Source organism: Phodopus roborovskii, unplaced genomic scaffold (genome assembly GCF_943737965.1).
Source record: "Phodopus roborovskii unplaced genomic scaffold, PHOROB, whole genome shotgun sequence".
Lineage (NCBI taxonomy): Eukaryota > Metazoa > Chordata > Mammalia > Rodentia > Cricetidae > Phodopus > Phodopus roborovskii.
Genome location: NW_026125809.1, coordinates 411,578 through 428,791, shown reverse-complemented (window position 1 = coordinate 428,791; position 17,214 = coordinate 411,578). Strand labels below are relative to the sequence as shown.

Sequence of the window (17,214 nt, the reverse complement as noted above, 5' to 3'; positions counted from 1 at the left end):
TCATGAAGGTGAACCAGGCTCATTGGATTTGTCTAATATGGTAGGTTTATTTATTCTAGTGATAGTAGAATGACATGGCTATGAGGACAGAAGTCACATGACAACAGCTAAATACAATATTTGAATATTTGTAAGTCTTTTGAGGTCTCTGACAATAATCAGTAGACAGAGACCAGATAAGAGATCATGGAGGCTTAGAGCATTGTCATGTAGTTTCCTAGTCAATTAAGTTATACAATTCCAACACAAAGGCAGGAAGAATGATCTGTATTTACTGTATGGAGAAATAGGTACACATAAGGAATGATGTGTTTTTGAAGAGTTTGCTGTGTAACTAAGGCAATAAGGTAAAGCCTTTATGAATATTATGAGAAAATTTATGAAGGAATGTTGACATGTAACTATCTCAACATAGTCTAAATAAGAAGCAAAGGGGAAATGAGCAAGAGTTGTTATAATCAGTAAAACTGTAATAGGAAGCATCTACAGAAAAGTTGTGTGATTTCTGTAGAACCATCATTGTCTACAGGTTTATGGAAAGCTTTGGCTGTGGGCTAATCCATGCCAATTGTAATTCTTAAATATGTCTTCAAACAAGATAACAAGAAGTACTCCTACTATAATGTGGATGGTAATGTTGAATGGAGATAGTTAATTCTGTTAATTGTGCTTGATTATTCCCTTATCTTTACTCCCCATCTTCAGTCAACCATTATGAGTCATATTCCTGGGCGTTTAGGAGGCAGATTATAGTTATATTCCCTGGTGATGTTAATGGAGACTCATCAATGGAAACATTCACAAGTCTCAGGTTTTGTTTTATTAATAGCTGTTAAAGGTGTGTAATGTCTAATTATTTTAAAAGTATATCTGACTTTAATAACAAATGCCTAAATATTTTAGTTTGTTTTGGATTTAGAGCATACACACACTCACATCTATGCATATTTATAGGTATATATGTATGTACACATAAATATGTTGAGACACAACCACATGATTTTGCACACACAAGCCAATTACTGTACTGTACTATCAAATCATTGCATAATATTGAATGATATTTTAATACATTTTCAAGCTAAAATGTTATCTTTATCAAAGGCTTTTTCAGCATCTAGTAAAATCCAACACCCTTTCATGATAAAGGACTTGGAGAGATCAGGGATAACAGGAACATACCTAAACTTAATAAAAACAATATACAGTAAATCAACAGCCAACAGAAAACTGAATAGAGAGAAACTTAAGATGATTCCTCTAAAATCAGGAACAAGACAAGGCTGCCCTCTCTCTCCATATCTTGTCAATATTGTACTTGAAGTTCTGGCTAAAGCAATAAGACATCAAAGAGAGATCAAGGGGATCCAAATTGGAAAGGAAGAAGTCAAAACTGTCACTATTTGCAGATGACATGTTAGTTTACATAAGTTACCCAAAAAACTCTACCAGGGAACTCCTACAGCTGATAAACACCTTCAGAAAACTAGCAGGATACAAGATAAACTCAAAAAATATCAGTAGCCCTACTATATACAGACAACACAGGGGCTGAGAAGGAAATCAGAGAAATATCACCCTTTACAATAGCCACAAACAACATAAAGTATCTTGGGGTAGTGCTTACCAAACAAGTGAAAGACCTATATAGAAAGAACTTTGTGTCTTTAAAGAAAGAAATTAAAGAAGATATAAGAAAATGGAAATATCTCCCATGGTCTTGGATAGGCAGGATCAACATAGTAAAAATGGCAATCTTGCCAAAAGAAATCTACACATTCAATGCAATCTCCATTAAAATTCCAGTACAATTATTCACAGACATTGAAAGATAATACTCAACTTTATATGGAAAAGCAAAAGACCCAGGATAGCTAAAACAACCCTGTACAATACAGGAACTTCAGGACGCATCACCACACCCAACTTCAAGACCTACTATAAAGCTATAGTCCTGAAAACATCTTGGTATTGGCACAAAAATAGATAGGTAGACCAATGGAATGGAATTGAAAATCCTGATATTAACCCACACACCTATGGACAGCCAATTTTTGACAAAACAGCTAAAAGTTTACAATGGAAGGAGGAAAACATATTCAACATATGGTGCTGGCATAACTGGATAATGGTGTGTCTATTGCTATGCACAAAACTTAAGTCCAAATGGATCAAAGTCCTCAACATAGTCCAGCCATACTGAATCTCTTAGAAGAAAAAATGAAAGATATCCTTGAACATATTGGAAAAGGAGACCTCTTCCTTAACATGACATCAATATCACAGACACTGAGATTGACAATTAATAAATGGGACCTCCTGAAACTTAGAAACTTCTGTAAGGCAAAGGACATAGTAGACAAGACCAAATGGCAGTCCACACACTTGGAAAAGATCTTCACCAACCCCACATCTGACAAAGGGCTGATCTCCAAAATATAGAAAGAACTCAGCAACTAGTCTCAAAAATACTAAATACCCTATTAAAAATGGGATGTAGAACTAAATAAAGAATTCTCAGTAGAGGAATCCTAAATGCCTGAAAGACACTTAAGAAAGTGCTCAACATTGTTAGCCATCAGGAAAATGCAAATCAAAACAACTCTGAAATACTATAACACCAATAACATCTTATGCTGGAGAGGATGTGGAGAAAGGGGAACACTACTCCACTGCAGGTGGGAGTACAAACTTGTACAGCCATTTTGGAGATCAGTATAGTGGTTCCTCAGGAAAATGGGATTCAGTCTACCACAAGACTGGCAATTCCACTCTTAGGTATATACCCAAATTATCACATCCATGCAACAAAGACAACTGTTGAACTATGTTTATAGCAGGATTATTTGTAATAACAAGAACCTGGAAGCAACCTAGATGCTCCTCAACTGAAGAATGGGTAAAGAAGATGTGGCACATTTACACAATGGAATACTACTCTTCGGATAAAAAACAATGGAATCTTGATATTCACAGGCAAATGGATGTGACTTGAAGAAAACATCCTGAATGAGGTAACCCAGTCACAAAAAGAGGATCATGGTATGTACTCACTCATATATGTATTTTAGACATAGAACAAAGGATCACTAAAACTCTAAACTCTTTCAAGCTCTGCAAACTAAAAGTATTTAACAGAAAGAATACATAAAGGCGATTTCTTTCAAATGACCCTGTATTTATCCCAAATTGTTTTACAATATGAATACTTTTTATTCTTACACAGACTTTCATTTACTTTTTAATATATATAGCAAATAACTGTCATTTTAATGATTGTGTAGGAGTGTTTTTCATTAAATAACATCTGCTAATTTGACCTCTTTTGGAGTTTATTGCATGAATATTAAAATATTTGTTGTTTCATGTAATTATACTCTATTTTAGTTTTAAAGTTAAAGGTACATTAAGTTCAAAAATAAATCCAAGGGCTGGAGAGATTGCTCAGTGGTTAAGGACACTTGATATTCTTGCACAGAACTCAGGTTAATTACCTAATACCCACATGGAAGTTCATAACGGACTGTAACTCTGGTTCCAGGGGATCCAGTAGCCTCTTCTAATATTCACAGGCACCAGGTATGCATGTGCTGCACAGACATACAAGTGATCAAAACACTATCCACTTTTAAAAGATAAAATAGATAAATATAAAATAAATAAAAATATTTCCAATAGAGCTTTCATTTACTAATACATTTTGAGGAGTAAAATATCAATCAAGGACCTCGGAATTTACTACTTATTTTATGGTTGGAGGAGGACAGTGTCATCTAATACGTGTAGACTGACACACACACACACACACACACACATACACACACACACACTAATCAATTTACAATTTCATCTTTTGTACTTTATTTTTTGTGCATAGATGTCTTGCTTCTATATATGTCTGTGTGCCATATGAAAGCCTAGTAGCCCTGTAGGTCAGAGGAGAGTATTTCATCCCTTGGAACTGGAGTTATATAAGGTTGTGAGCAGACATGCGGCTGCTGGAATTGAACCTGGGTCATTTGGAAGCAGTGGGTGCGTCTTAACTGAAAAGCCATCTATCTAGCCTCAATTTACGTTTCTTAATTCTCAAGTTTTCTTTTTTAGCTTGTTAATTACTAGATATTTCTGGAAGTTGCAAAGAAAATACTTTGAAGTCAAATAAGATTGTGAAAGGAAGTATTTAAAAAGAGTTTAGCTACATCCTATGCCACTTTACTAATACTTCTATTTTTTTTAATTCTTCAGATTCTTGGCACACGTTACACAAAAACACATATACTCAAACCATACACTTGATTTTGTAATTTAAACAAGTTCTGTAAATGTGAGTTAGAATGGATATTTTTATTTTTTTTATGCAAGCTCAAGTCTTATCTTTTCCCCAGAGAAACTAATTTTGATCAACAGTCCCTCTTAGAATCACATGTGAAAGAAAACAAAACAAAAAAATATAAGAAATACAACTTAAACAAGCTGTCATTATAGAAAGCTGTGTTATTCAAAAATTTGCAGCAGCTTTGCTACATGCATTAATAGAATTATTCTTAGTACATTATCTGTAAACATCTATTTTTCATTCCATCACTTTACCAAGATGACAAGTTTGGCTCTTAAGCAATGTTGGTATCAATTTCTGAGAGTAGAAACTAAGATATCTTGGTCCTCCCTACATACATTTAACAAAGTTATTATTATAATTTTTATTGTTGGTTTTAGAGACATGGTTTCTCTGTATTGCTTTAGAACCAGTCCTAGACCTAGCTCTGTAGACCAGGCTGACCTCGAACTCACAGTGTGTCCCACCCATGCCTAGCTAACAAAGCTACTTTTTAAATCATTTTTACATTACATTTTATTCCTATTAGATGATGCTTACCTTGCCTGCTCATTTTCCCACATACTGGTAGAATTGACTATGATAAAAGATGTGGAAATACAGTCAACTTTTTGGTTTTTTAAGTTCTATGTTCATGGATCCAAACAGACATGACCCAAAGATTCATAGAAATAAATTAATTGCATTTGTCATGAACATGTGCTGATGTGTTGTCAGTATTCCCTAGACAATTAGTATAACTATTACTTACATATTTATGTAACATCTATATTTCATTAGTTGAAAGTCATTTAGAAATGATTTAAAGTATCCAGGAGAATTACATAGGTTATTGCAAATGTAATATCATCTTCTACTAAAAATAAGCTTAAACATCTAAAAGATTTTGCTTTGGAGGTGTGTTGTAGAATCCTGGAACAATTCCCTTATGGATACTGAGAGATAACTCTACCTGCAAAGACTATAGATGGAAGTGATTGTAAACCATTTCTGGGATATTACTGTGAAGGCCCTCTCCTTACATTAAGTCAGAATGTGTTTCTTGCTCCCTTTGGGATGTGAAGGGGGGGAGAGAGAAAAATTTATGATTCTCATTCTTGCATACTCGTCAGTCAGCCTCTTCAACCTTGCACAGCTTTAATTGTACCTAATGAAAGAAAAGTAACATTTTTAGGTCCCACTTGCAGGAAATATTTTAAATAGAACTGGCCTAAGGCATTTTTCAAAATAAAATCTAAATAATGCAAGATTATTAGCAGGAACTGTGCCAGGGTAGGATTACATGACTAATAAAAATCAACTTGAATCTCAGACTGTCGGGGAACATTGATCACACCTCTACTAGGTCAACCATAGTGACAACAAGACTCAAACTAGGCCTTGTCATTGAGTTTCCAGGGACCTTGGTTATCACCAACAACTTCATTTTAGGGCTTGCTCATGGGTTACCAGGCAATTTGTCAAACTCAATTGACATGCCAGTGAACAGAGCCAGAGTGAGTATATGCAGGGCCCTTGCCTAAGGTTGTTTGTGTTTTAAGGTCTAGAGAGGATTGAACCATTTCCTCCTGCAACTCATCAGCCATCTTCAGGTTGAATTCCCTGCCCTTATGGTCACCCCAAGTTAATACATGTGCTGCTGGCAGGGCCTAAATCATTTAATCTTTGAAGGGCTTGGAGAATGAACACACAAGAGCATCTCCTGTGCCTGAACATCTTTGCCTGGAGGTCTGGGTTTTATTAGAAAAAAACATTTGTCTAAGAAGCCACCAGAAAGTTTAGTGGACCATCAATAACCCTTTGACCTCCAAAGTTATAACCTTTGTCTTGTAGCTAGTATTTTATGGTACCAGGAAATTACTAGTATTATTATTATTAATTTCCTTTTTGTATCTTTTTGATAATTTCAGACTTTGCTAGTACTCTGGTATTAGATTTGTTCCCCAAATTACCATTTTTAGACCATTTACTGTCAAGTAGCAGTCTTACCCTCATGGCCTGTCTTATCCTGGTTCAATCAATGTTTTGTCTGTAACAATGGTTGTCATTGTTAAATAAATATGTACTATTATTGTTATTACTTACTGATGATATAAATAATTTAAGTTAAACTAAAAATTCTTGTTTTGTAGTTAATAATTTATTGAACATCTAATATATAACAAAACAAAAACTATGCTGGGTATTTTAGATATGTTATTTGACATGATGGTTATCAAATGTGTATGCATTATTGCAGTTCTACTTTAGAAATGTAAACCAACTTTTAAACTTTAATTTAAAATGATTTTGAGAATTTAATATGTGAAAACAATATTTACAGAATTCTCACCCCTCCTTCTCCTCTCTTAACTCTAACCATGTACCCCCACTCAAATTCCTAGTTCCTCTTCTTTTAATTATTCTGTCTCTTGGTCTATGTATGTATGTATGTATGTATGTGTGTGTGTATGTATGATTATCTCTCTCTCTCACACACACATACACACAGACACACAAAACACTCATATATATGACTATGCCTGTTGACTCTATTTTCTCTTTCTGGTTTGCACATATTTTAGGGATGAACACTTGGGATTTGATAATCTATGAGGGAACTCATCCCTGAAAACCCTAAATCTCTCTCATTCAGCAGCCATTAATTGCCTATAGCTCTTTATCTAGAGACAAGGACTTGAGACATTTCCTCCATCCACGTTAACATAATAACTGGTGTCATTGTTACTTAAACACTTAGACACCAAAATACTGAGCAAGTGGCCATATTTTTGAGATTTTAGTTGGCAGCAGACATCCTTGTCCTCTGGTACTTACAATCTTCCTTCACCTTTTTCTATAATGTTCCCTGGATCTTAAATTTAGAGATTGTGTTGTTGATATCACTTGGAGTTAAGACCTCTCCCAAAGTCAGTTAAACTCTTCATTTTGACTTTACTTAATGATCTCTGTCTGCTACAAAAAGAAACTTCTTTGATAAGAGGTGAGAGCTGCATTTATCTCTGGGTATAAGATAAGTATTTAAAATTGACATAATTTATACTGTTTTAGGAAAGTGACAGTATTAAGTTCTCCTTTGCAATCTTACCCAACCATGGGTAGTTGGCCGAGTTTATAGGACCAGACATGAATTCCTTCCTATTTTTTTGACTGTAAGTCCAATTAGACAGCTGTTTGTTAGACCCAAATGTAAGTTCACTATTATACCACTGGGCATATCTTGTCATGGTAGTCATTGTTGTAGTTCATAGGTTTTACAGCTGGGTGGTACTGTTGATTGCTTTTTTCTGTTGGCAGTTTGCATAATACCTTTAGAAACTGTGAGAATAAGCCCTCCTGAAGGAGGTTTTTAGATGAGCTTCAGCTCTATTCTTACAAGACCTTTGTTTAAAGTGTGTGATTGCTTCCATAGTAGAGACTTACCTTTAAGTTCTTGGAGGCAACCAAGGACAAGATTAGTAGCCAAATTGTTTTGTGATACTCTTGGAGTTTGTTCAACAACTGGAAGAGAAGTTTCCAATCTTGACATTGTGATTTTTGTGAGATAGTTTTATGTGTGTCATAGAAGTAACTGAATCTCGTGGGTCTTAGTTTAAAGTTGGCACTTCGTTTTTTATTTATTTATTTTATATAACCAAGTCCATTTAAATGAAACAAACAATTATAGACAATATTTGGGAATTTGGGCATCGTTCTTTCCAGGCTACTTCCTGCTGGTAAAGGGTGCTGTCATGGGGGATTCTAAGAAGATGCAGAAATCCTGGCTGTAGTCTGTAAGGCTGCTTTGTCCATCTGTTTTGAAGGTAGGATCACCTGGTACTCTGTTTCAGGCAGTCTGGCTTGATCAAACCACATTCGTCTGGAAGGATTCCACAGATTTTCATTTTCTGTGGAAACAAAAATAGAAATCCTTTTCCCCAGTATAAAGTTGGCACTTTGTAAAACAAAAACAAAACAAAACAAACCAATATACTTGATTTGTCTTTTCTTTCAGTTTATTATCTACTCAATGATAAGTGTATTTTGGATAGTGAACTTATTTTATAGGATTAATGCATTCTATTTATTGTCTCTATTGTTGAGGATACTGCTCTTTATTTTTCTTTTCATGAACGTGGTAATGGGAATATATTAAAGAAGTAAGCAAGCAAACAAGTACATAAGGCTCTGCTACCTGTATGTGTTAATACTATAGAGTGTACATGATCAAAGTCCATACCATGAAGGAATGTCCAGAAGCTTTTGAATATCCAGCAGATGGATGGGACTTTCTTTTGTGTTAAATACCATTTAAAACTCATGTTCTCGTTATGCCCTTCTGCTGTCCTTTTTGTCTTTTAGATATATTCAATGGATTTCATATTTACCAAGATATTGATACAAAAACTGTCTAGTTTTCTTAGTAGTCCAAGAGCAACCCCAAAGTTATCTAGACCATATTTATATAAGGAATTTGGTATTTGATTACTGATATATATCAACATGAAAGAATGGAAGATTTGAACTTAAATGGGTTATTACAAAAGCAGCACAAACATGGTATAAAATTTAAATACGTTACTTTTAATTTATCTACTCAACCAACTGATATTCATTTATCATCTAGTACTTATTCACCACTTTGATTCATGTAATAGAATGTGGATGTATGAAAATGGATCATTTCACCTAATTAGTTTATGCTTACTAAATAAAGATATTATGTGATCAATGAAAACAACAAACGCAAAGTCCTATTGTTTGATTAGGCTTAGTGTGTCTACAGAATGATAAAAATTCCACTGTGCATGCATCTTGATGAAAATATTATAATTGGCTGGATCATATATGGCCTTGCAGGAAGCCAAGAACCTTAGGATTTAGGAAAACACTTCATATTGAATTGTTACAAACATGTTCATAAAAAAAAATTACAGTGACTAAACTAGTAATTACTATCTTTTCATGAGATTTAAAATATAACTTTAGCTCCATGACACTAAAAAATAGAGTCTAACATCTGACAATTTATTTCTTTCAAATAATGTTTAGATTAATTATTTTTATCTTACGTGTATGAGTGGTATACTTGAATGCATATATGTGTACCACATACATGTCGGGTACCTGTGGAGGCGAGAAGAGGAGGTAGGCTCCTCAGTAACTTAAGATGCAGATGGTTTTGAGCCACCATGTAGGTACTGAGAACCAAACTCTGGTCCTCTGTAAGAGCAGCAAGTGGTCTTAATTGAGACATCTCCCAAGCCCCAATCATTTGTCTCTTTTGAACCACAGTAGGTCTAACTTATGTTGTTGGAGTTTTGGAAACCCACATTAGAAACAATGGAAAGCAGCATTATCCAAATGAGTTGACAAATTTAGATGGTGATGACCCCTCCTGGATGACATCACCCTACATATGGAGTGGGGGGGAATGAAAGGGGAGGGTGGTTGGGAGGCATGGAAGGGTGGGAGAGAGGAAGGGAGGGAGGGCGGGAGGAAGGGAGGGAGAGGAAACTAGGATCAATATGTAAAATAAGAAAAATAAATAAAAAATATAAAACATAAAAAAAGAATATGTGGTGATGTATCTGACCATCAGAGTGGCTGATTGACTTTAGTAATATTCTCCAATGACATTTGCACAGTCCCAGTTTATGAGTGTTTTGATTATAATTATCTTTACTGATTATGAATCCTTTTGATGACATTTATTTGTAAACCTAATGTGCCCAGTCATCTGCTTTTCTGTGTTTTGTTTGTTTGGGATACTGTAAAATTTCAGAGAATGACCACTAAATAGTATGTGTAGCACCAACCTTTTGAGGCACTCTTCCAATGAGTGGTTGGTATGCTAATTCCATTTGACACAGGACTTTACAACTTCTTTGCTTTGTAGAGCTACCCTTGACACTTTGTGTTTCTACCAGTGAGTCAATGTTAATTTAGAAGTAGTCCTGAAATATCCTCCAGAAAGAAAGATTAAGCACTCTTATTGAGATTTAAAGTTGGTCTTTTCAGTTCATCGAGATACTTCTGTTCTCTTTTCTCATACATTATACTTTCCCTTTGTGTGACTGACATTTTATGGTCTGGGTAGTGAAACAGCAGGTATACAAAGAAAGAAAGACTTTTTTTTATTTGTTTGAAATGAACCAAATTCATCAAATTTATTTTTTATTTTTGTGTTTCTGTTTTCACGTGTGTATGTTGTGTGCATGTGGTCCATACATATTTTTGCATGTGTATGTTTATTTATGTGGGTGTGCATGAAACACATATATGTGGAGATATGATATTGATCTCAGGACTTACACTTGCTCACTTATCTACCTTATTCAGTGAAGTGGGGTCTTTCAATCCACCCCCAAACTTACCCACTTGGCTAGTGTTTCTAGCCATCTCATTCTAATCTACATTTTCTGAGGCTGGAATTTCAGACCATGCTAACTCAGCATGTATGTACTTACATGGATTCTGATAATCCAAATTGTGATATTTGTGATTGTGTTGCAAAGATGTTAACTACTGAGCAATCTCACCAGCTCCAAACACGTTTGTTGAACTCACATTATTGTAAATCAATTATGTAGTACTTATACTCAACTTTTAATACAGTAAAATTTTCATCCCTAGATGTCCTCACATTATAACTCCATCAATTTACATGATTTCTAAAGTGGCTAGGTGACAAATTTCAGTGTTTAAGTTCCCTTAGAGTGATAGTGTTGGTGGGAAGAATTAATTCCATTTAGCCTCAATAGAATAGCATGATTTATTTTTGTTTATTTAAAATAATATTTTCATGATTCATAGTATAGCGTATTTTATTTTTATTTTAAGTTATTCTAAATACACTTTAAATTAAAATGTAATTATATCACTTCCCCCTTTTCTTTTGCTCCCTCTATCCCCTCCCATGTCTCTTCCATATAATCTTTCCATTTCCTTCCTCATTCTCAAAGTGATAATTTCTTCTCCTTTGATTATTATTATTGCATCAATATATGTGCACAAATATACAAATACAGCCTGCCAGATTTCCTTTTGTTGTTTGTGTGGATATGGCTTCAGGGCTGAACACTTCTGTATTGGATATCCAATTAGGGCCTCACTCCTAGGAGAAGCTATTTATCCCTTTTTTAGTAGTCATTAGTTGACTATAGAGCTCTGTCAAGGGGTGGGGCATTCAACCACTATTACATTTCAAGAAGCACTTTAAACACTTACATTTGCTTTTAGAATGAATTTCTTATGATAGGAAGGCTTACTATGTGAGCAGCACCAACTCGTAGAATGAGGTCCTATACTGAATCATGTTCAGGGGTGATTCTAGATCATATCAAATTGACAATTATCATCAACCATTAAAACAAGTGAGCAGGCTGGCTCCCATTCTCCAGAGACCTCCGAATGTAGGAGTCTGCGTTGTTACTTAAGATAACTGTGATCACCACTGATTGAATTCAGCCCTATTCTTGAGCAATATAAAAATTTATTTAGTAATTATTAATGATTATCTCAAACTCAACAAGAAATATATATTTCTGTTAACTTAGTGATTCTACCTTTGAGGCAGAAGGTGCTTATAATCTTATTTATGATAATAAAAATGGAAGCAAAATAAATGCTGTATAGGTAAACAGGTATCCTTTGCATATTGTCCTTGGTTTCTATAGGTATCTTAGAGAAGGAAATTTTGGGGGCAGAAAACAATGTTAAGTTAAACAATCACTGGGAGAACTATCAAAAGGTAGCTGAAGAGTAGAAATGGCTATGACCACAGTTCTGGCAACATTTCCTCAGCTTTCCTTTTCACAGAAGTAGTATCGATTGCTTGGAGAGAAGTCTGATGATGTTACAGATTCATAGACTTCTATGTCTTACTCTCATATCTTTGTAGCTATTTCATAATCAGGAATGTTCTCATCACCATTTCTGCTGCACACCATTCTGTTGGTTGAAGAAGAAAATTGCTATGTACTAGTTTGCTGTCATTTCTCATTTTTAGGCAGTACTCTAAATGGAAAAGTCAATGCGGTTGAACTATATAGAGTACAAAAAGTTGTAAACAGCCGATAAAGGCAATTTCTTATTTCTCTATTCCTACAGAAACTCCACCTACTGTATGAAGGTGTCAATGTCCTTGACTGTTGCGGAGAATGAATCAGGCCTCTGCTACAATAGCAGGATCCGCTACTTAGAGAAATCTGAAGTTACTAAACGAAAGGAAATCTCCTGCCCAGACATGGACGACTTTAAGAAGTCTGATCAGGAACCTGATGTAGTATGGTACAAGGTAACTCAGCATTGTGTCAAACTTTTTTTAAAGGTTAATTAATAGCAGCCTTGGTGATGCACACTTTATTTGCAGTTCTTGGTATTAATCAGTTTGCTGAGAAGAATTAACAGATTTATAACAAAATAACTTTGTGTGACGCCCGTATGTCACTGATTTTTGTGGATGTTCAACAGCAGATGTCAAAAGTTATCCCAGTGTCCCTAATTGCTAAACACAAAAATTTCCACCCCAGCAAAGAAAGGAAAAGATTTAATTAAAACAAAAATCAAATAAGTTTATCAATAGAGAGACATCATGTACCATGATGAAGAAAGACACATCACTATCAATAGTACACCTATAGAGGGTAAGCACTGTTGCCATGATGCACAGTTTGAGCTATCACAGTGGAGGCAGAAGTGAGAACTGGGGTTTGTGCTGTTCCTGTGATCACTATTAGGATTAAGATTAGTTTGGCATATGCTATGTTCAGAGGTTTAATGGAAGAACATTTGATTAAGAGTATGTTTACTGAGGTAGTCAATATCAAGGAAACTAACAAGAGAGGAAGCTTTTCTAAAAAATTTTTTATTCATTTTGCATACCAACCAGTTTTCCCTCTTCCCCCTCCTCTGGTTCCCCTTCCCTCTACCCCAAAGTCTTCCACACCTCAAAAGGGTAGGGCCTCCCATGGGGAGTTAACAAAGCCTGGCACATCAAATTGAGGCAGGACCAAGCCCCTCCCCCATGCATTAAGATTGAGCAAGGCAACCTAGAGAAGCAGTCACTGGAGCCCAGCAAGAATAAAGGCACTCTTTCAAGAGTAATAGCTATAAAGGAACAAATGAAGGTAATGGACAATAAAAGAGAGGATAGAATAAGTAACTAGAATAAGCGGGTAGGCTCCTATTCCCATTAGAACACAGGACAAAAGCAATAGGTAGTCCCATTAGAACACAGAACAAAAGCAATAGGTAGAATCAGGCCTTTGGGAGCATTGGGCCTAGACTATAGCACAAATGGCAGGCATAGTAGGGAAACAGGAAATAATTATACAACTTTCAGCTATGAAATTCTTGCTATAAGCCTGGATGATCCTTATAGCCCTGAAACATTTCTTTCTTCCTTCCTTTCTTTTTCCTTCCTTCCTACCTCCCTCCCTTCCTTCTTTATTCTTTTCCTCATTCCTTCCTTCTCTTTTAATTTTTCTTTCATTTTTTTCTCTTTCTTTCTTTTTCTTTTCTTTTTTTGGGTTTTTGGGTTTTGGTTTTTAGAGACAGTGATTCTCTGTATAGCCTTGGCTGTCCTGAAAATAGCTCTGTAGACTAGGCTGACCTCAAACTCATAGATTCTGTCTGCCTTCCAAATGTTGGGATAAAGCTGTATATCACCACCACCTAGCTCTAAACATTTCCTTAACCATAGCAGTTGCCACTTTATACAGATTTCTATATGATAGCCCCAGACAATCAAGTACATCTTTCACAGGTGATGTGCACATCATTGGACCCAAGTACATAAGAGTTGAATTTGGTTGTTTCTATTGGATTGTGTGCCCATAGACTTCCTATAGTTTCCTCTATCTGAACATTTAAAGCTCCTAGAACATTTTACAATTGTAAACATGTTCATTTTCACACCTGGAGGTACTCACCAACCAATACCAAGAGCTTGTACTCAACTATGACTTCCACTCTCTTTTCTTAGCAAAGATAATATTATTACAAATAACATTTATTCCTTCAAGCAGACTATAAATGATAAAGGAACATTTTATGCTATCATCAACCTTATTCAGATATCGTAAGTAATTATTATATGCCATTCCCTTTAATAAGTTGTTCTCTGCATTATCTCCTCTAAATCTCAGTACACATATGTATAGTGAGTCCTTTATGTAATAAGCAGGAAAACAGAGGCTTAGAGAAATGTACCACTTCTAAACTTGCAGAGATCTGTGTTCAAGGCACTATGACTTGAAAGACCATTTTCTACAATGATTCAGTCTTCACCACAGACACATCTGTAAGAAGCATGGTTGGTGCAGGCCAGCCATGTGACCCCCAAAGGAAAAAAGGAGTTCACTTCAATTTTATAGGAGGGAAAAAGGAGTTGACCTAGTTCACAGTTAACAGCTGGAGGTAAAATCCAGGTCAGCAGACTCTTTGTATAGTTTTTCGCTCTGTCTCACTTTCTTTTATCCTGCTAACTTCCTTCTTTCCCTTTCCTTGTGTCTTTCTACATTACTAACCAATTACTCCTTGGGAAGTGCTACCCCTCACTCCCCTCTCAAAATGGACCAATAAATCAAGAACAAATGGATTTTTAATCTCTGCCTGAATAGTAATGTCTAAAATTTAGTTTACTAAATTCACATTTGTTTCCCTTGATAGAAAAGCATAAAAATGTGCATATCAGTTGAGTATGCTTGTGTATGTATGTTTTACAATATTTATATTAGATAAAAGCATTCTGTCTCCTTAGATGCTTATCATTTGTTTATGGGGAGAACATTCAATATCCTCTCTTTTAATTATTTTTAAGTGTTCAATGTCTTGGTAATTATAGACTATTAACTGTAAAATAATAGTACATGACAAGTTATTGATCTCATATCAATGGAAATTTATGCAGTTAACCAGAATTCTCCACTTTCCTCTTCCTCTACAATGTGAGCTCTGCTCTCAACTTTTTGAGACGAACTCTTTTTTCCTTTTTTTTTTTTTTGCACTGTACATATGAGTGAGATCATTTGGTACATGCCTTTCTGTGCCTTATTTACTTCTGTTAATATAGTAAACTTTAGTTTTAGCCATGTAGTCACAATGACAGGATTTCCAAGCCTTTCATGGTTCACATTACATTATATGTATATAACACATTGTCTTCATTCTTTAGTTGGTGGATACTAGTATTCCTGTCCCCACACTTTGTCCTTTTCCTTTGTTACACTAAATGCTTGTTCTACAGTTTAGCTCAATCCTACACTTTTAGAAAGTCTGTCTGATGCTACATGAATGAAGGCTAGATGCTTGGATAGAAGATTGAAAAGCTTCATTTTTTAACATTTTATAAATGAGAGGAAGAATATCTTCTTTATTGACTAAAGATAACATTTAATACATGCTCATTCACTGAGAACAGTTTTCATAAAAGTATAAATCCATTTTATTTGATCTTTTAATTTCAATTTCATTGGAATATATTAATTATACATGATTGGTTCCCTTATAACATTAGCACACATGTATAGAATATATATATATATATATATATATATATATATATATATTGCTATTTCCCTTCATTCTCTTTTGCCCTCTTTTCTCATTGTTTTGTTTCCCCAGAAAGTCCTACATTCCATTTATCCAATTTCTAAATGATAGAGTCCTCTAACTTTCATAGAATACCAACAGTCCAAACATGAAAATGAAATTTGTCATGCAATATTATTCTAGTTTGACTAGTTTCCCCAATTGGTAGCCAGATTTTAAGGAGGTAAAGGATAGCAGTTTGAATTTTCCTTGTTTTTGCTAGGCTTATTTAATTATGAATATTTGCCATTGTTGTAATTGATACTGAGATTAAATGAGTTAATATTCATTAATTTATTCATTCAATGGATTGTTGGTTCTGGGATTACTTTCTGGGTACCGACCTGGGTGAAACACTATACTAGGAACTGGGAATGGTGTGGTGACCAAAGTAAACAAACATATTTCCCCATTGCTCTGGAGGTACTATATAAATAAACTGACTATAATCAACTCTCTAAGAAGTATCTGCTTCAATTAAAACATGTAAATGGCTTTTACTTGTGATCAACGATATCTTTTTATTGAGTAAAGGGCTATACAATGTTGTTCACCAGAAGAAAATCCTAAATCCTTAAATTAAAGAATATTTAATAGTTTCTCAACACATTATAGACAACACAGTCTTTAATGTGACATAGTACATTAAGAAAGTGATAATATGGTAGAGAGATGTGAGATGATGACCTGACCTGTGTGTGTTAGCTGTTCCTGGATCCTTCTGACTGATTTAGGGCTAATAATCAGAAGACTGATGTGTGTTTACAATATTAACCCCTGTGAAGCATGCCAAAGTAATGTGGCTCATTGGTTTATAAACTATCATTTACTTGCTCATAACTGTAATTGAATTATGGTCCTGTCAATTCAAGGTGTCAAGGGATGGGACTGTATCTCCTATATTTGAACTTCACCAACTAGATAAAGGACAGACTGAAAAAGAAGGCCCCAGCTCTAGAATTATAACCACTTAAAATGCTGTTTCTAGAGCCTTGTAGAAATGCTAATGACATTAATACTCAGTAATTGATGGATAACAAATATAAAAAAGACTACTGAGTTTGTAGCACAGTTAGTATTTATTGCACAATCCCAGCTTGTAACATGTTATGATATAGGGCATTTGTATGCATTGCCTCATTCAGTCTTTATTATCTCAATAAGCATTATTGACCACTATTTTAAAAAAGAGGTATAGCAACTAACTGCTCAGAAACATAAAACTGGTATTCTTATACAAGTACTCAAGTCTAGAACTTCATTCTTCATGATTGTGGGCTATCAACATGGAGATTGAAGTTATG

The 17,214-nt window shown here is 34.9% G+C and overlaps 1 protein-coding gene across 1 annotated transcript in view; it reads left to right on the top strand.

Moving 5' to 3' along the window:
• Positions 1-17,214, top strand: part of LOC127217724 (X-linked interleukin-1 receptor accessory protein-like 2) — a 453,152-nt gene that overhangs the window by 34,852 nt on the left and 401,086 nt on the right. Inside the window, exon 2 of the mRNA XM_051178729.1 lies at positions 12,428-12,614. Coding sequence (XP_051034686.1) covers positions 12,428-12,614 — 187 coding nt within the window. The remainder of the gene's footprint in view (positions 1-12,427; positions 12,615-17,214) is intronic.